Consider the following 1506-nt stretch of genomic DNA (forward strand, 5'->3'; position numbering starts at 1 on the left):
AAATATATTTTCATATACATATTCATTTATCTTATTCCTCTGAGGACATTACCTTCTTTTCCTTAGTGTCGAAAAAACCAATGTCCAAGTTGGGTGGGGGTTGTTCATTAAAGGCAGGAAGAAAGTATAAAACCCCATTGTATTTTTTTTTCATTTTCATAAATTCAATATAGCATTCATAATATGGTTTAAGATCATTTATATAAACACTTTGCATTTTTTTAGAAACTTCTTTAAAAATTATTTCTTTCCCTTTATTTTTATCAAAATAAAAGTCAGGGATATTATCTGACATTATATATGCCATTACACCACTTCCTTTTTTTCCACACTTTGAATAATGCACCTCTAATTGTCCATCATTTTCTGCATTATAAATAAGATATATACCTTCCTTTACATTAATATTTGTTTCTTTGACTTGAGGAGGAGGTCCAATACAACTTGCTTTGTTGGGAGGATTTGGTGCTGCTGCTGCACCTATGAAATTTAATTTAGCCTTCTTTTTTAAAGGAAACTTTGGTTTGATTTCTTTCTTTTTAAATATAATATCTTTTGATGGTTCTTCGATTTCATCAATTTTTTGTTCTTCTCTATTTTCTTCTTCCAATAATTTTAATCTTTTCTTTTCTTCTTCTAATAATTTTAATCTTTCCCTTTCTTTTTCTTCTTCCAGTAATTTCAATCTTTCCCTTTCTTTTTCTTCTTCTTCTTCTAACAATTTCAATCTTTCCCTTTCTTTCTCCAACAATTTTAATTTTTCTCTTTCTTCTTCTAAAAGTAATTCATTCATTGCTTCATCGTCTGCATCCCATGCGCAACAGAAACAAGATATGCAGCTTCTTACACTTTCGTTTTTTACATTTTTGTTCGTATTTTGGTTTCTATTATTTCTATATGTATCTATAATTTTTGCAGGTATAACTTCTTCAAGTATAGCTTCCCTTTTTTTATGAATACGTTCATTTTTATTATCATTCAATGGATTATTCGTATTTTCATTTTTGTTCTTCCCATGTTTTTCTTTTGTACAATTCATTTTTTTATTTATATTCAAACCCTTCTCATCATACTTTTCATCCTTATTATGGTTTTTGCACTTGGATACTTTTCCATCTTTGAAGATTTTTTTCTTCATTTCATCGAAATAGAACACTCGCGCAAAATAAGCAAATGCTTATATATGATTTATTTAAAAGTGAGGACAACAAAATATAATAATATAAAAATATAAAAAATATAAAAAATTAAGAAAAAAGAAAATTATAATATATATTCATATTAATGTATAACAAAAGAAAATAAAGGTACTTACAAATAATATATTACACCTTAGGATCTGTATAAATATATGACAAATCTGGACAATTAAGTACAAGAAAATAAAAAGTATAACAATATTATATGTATAAATATATATATATATATATATATATATATAATATTGTTGCGAATAATTTTAACTACATATAAAAGATTAACTTATTGTCATATTAAAATTATTAT

At 25.2% G+C, this 1506-nt stretch overlaps 1 protein-coding gene across 1 annotated transcript in view; it reads right to left on the reverse strand.

Moving 5' to 3' along the window:
- Nucleotides 1-1138, reverse strand: part of PRSY57_1005400 (hypothetical protein) — a gene marked incomplete at both ends in the record, with an annotated part of 1346 nt that extends 208 nt beyond the window's left edge. Inside the window, one exon of the mRNA XM_020114843.1 lies at nucleotides 53-1138. Coding sequence (XP_019970390.1) covers nucleotides 53-1138 — 1086 coding nt within the window.
- Between the last annotated feature and the right edge of the window lie 368 nt (nucleotides 1139-1506).

This window comes from Plasmodium reichenowi, chromosome 10 (genome assembly GCF_001601855.1).
Source record: "Plasmodium reichenowi strain SY57 chromosome 10, whole genome shotgun sequence".
Lineage (NCBI taxonomy): Eukaryota > Apicomplexa > Aconoidasida > Haemosporida > Plasmodiidae > Plasmodium > Plasmodium reichenowi.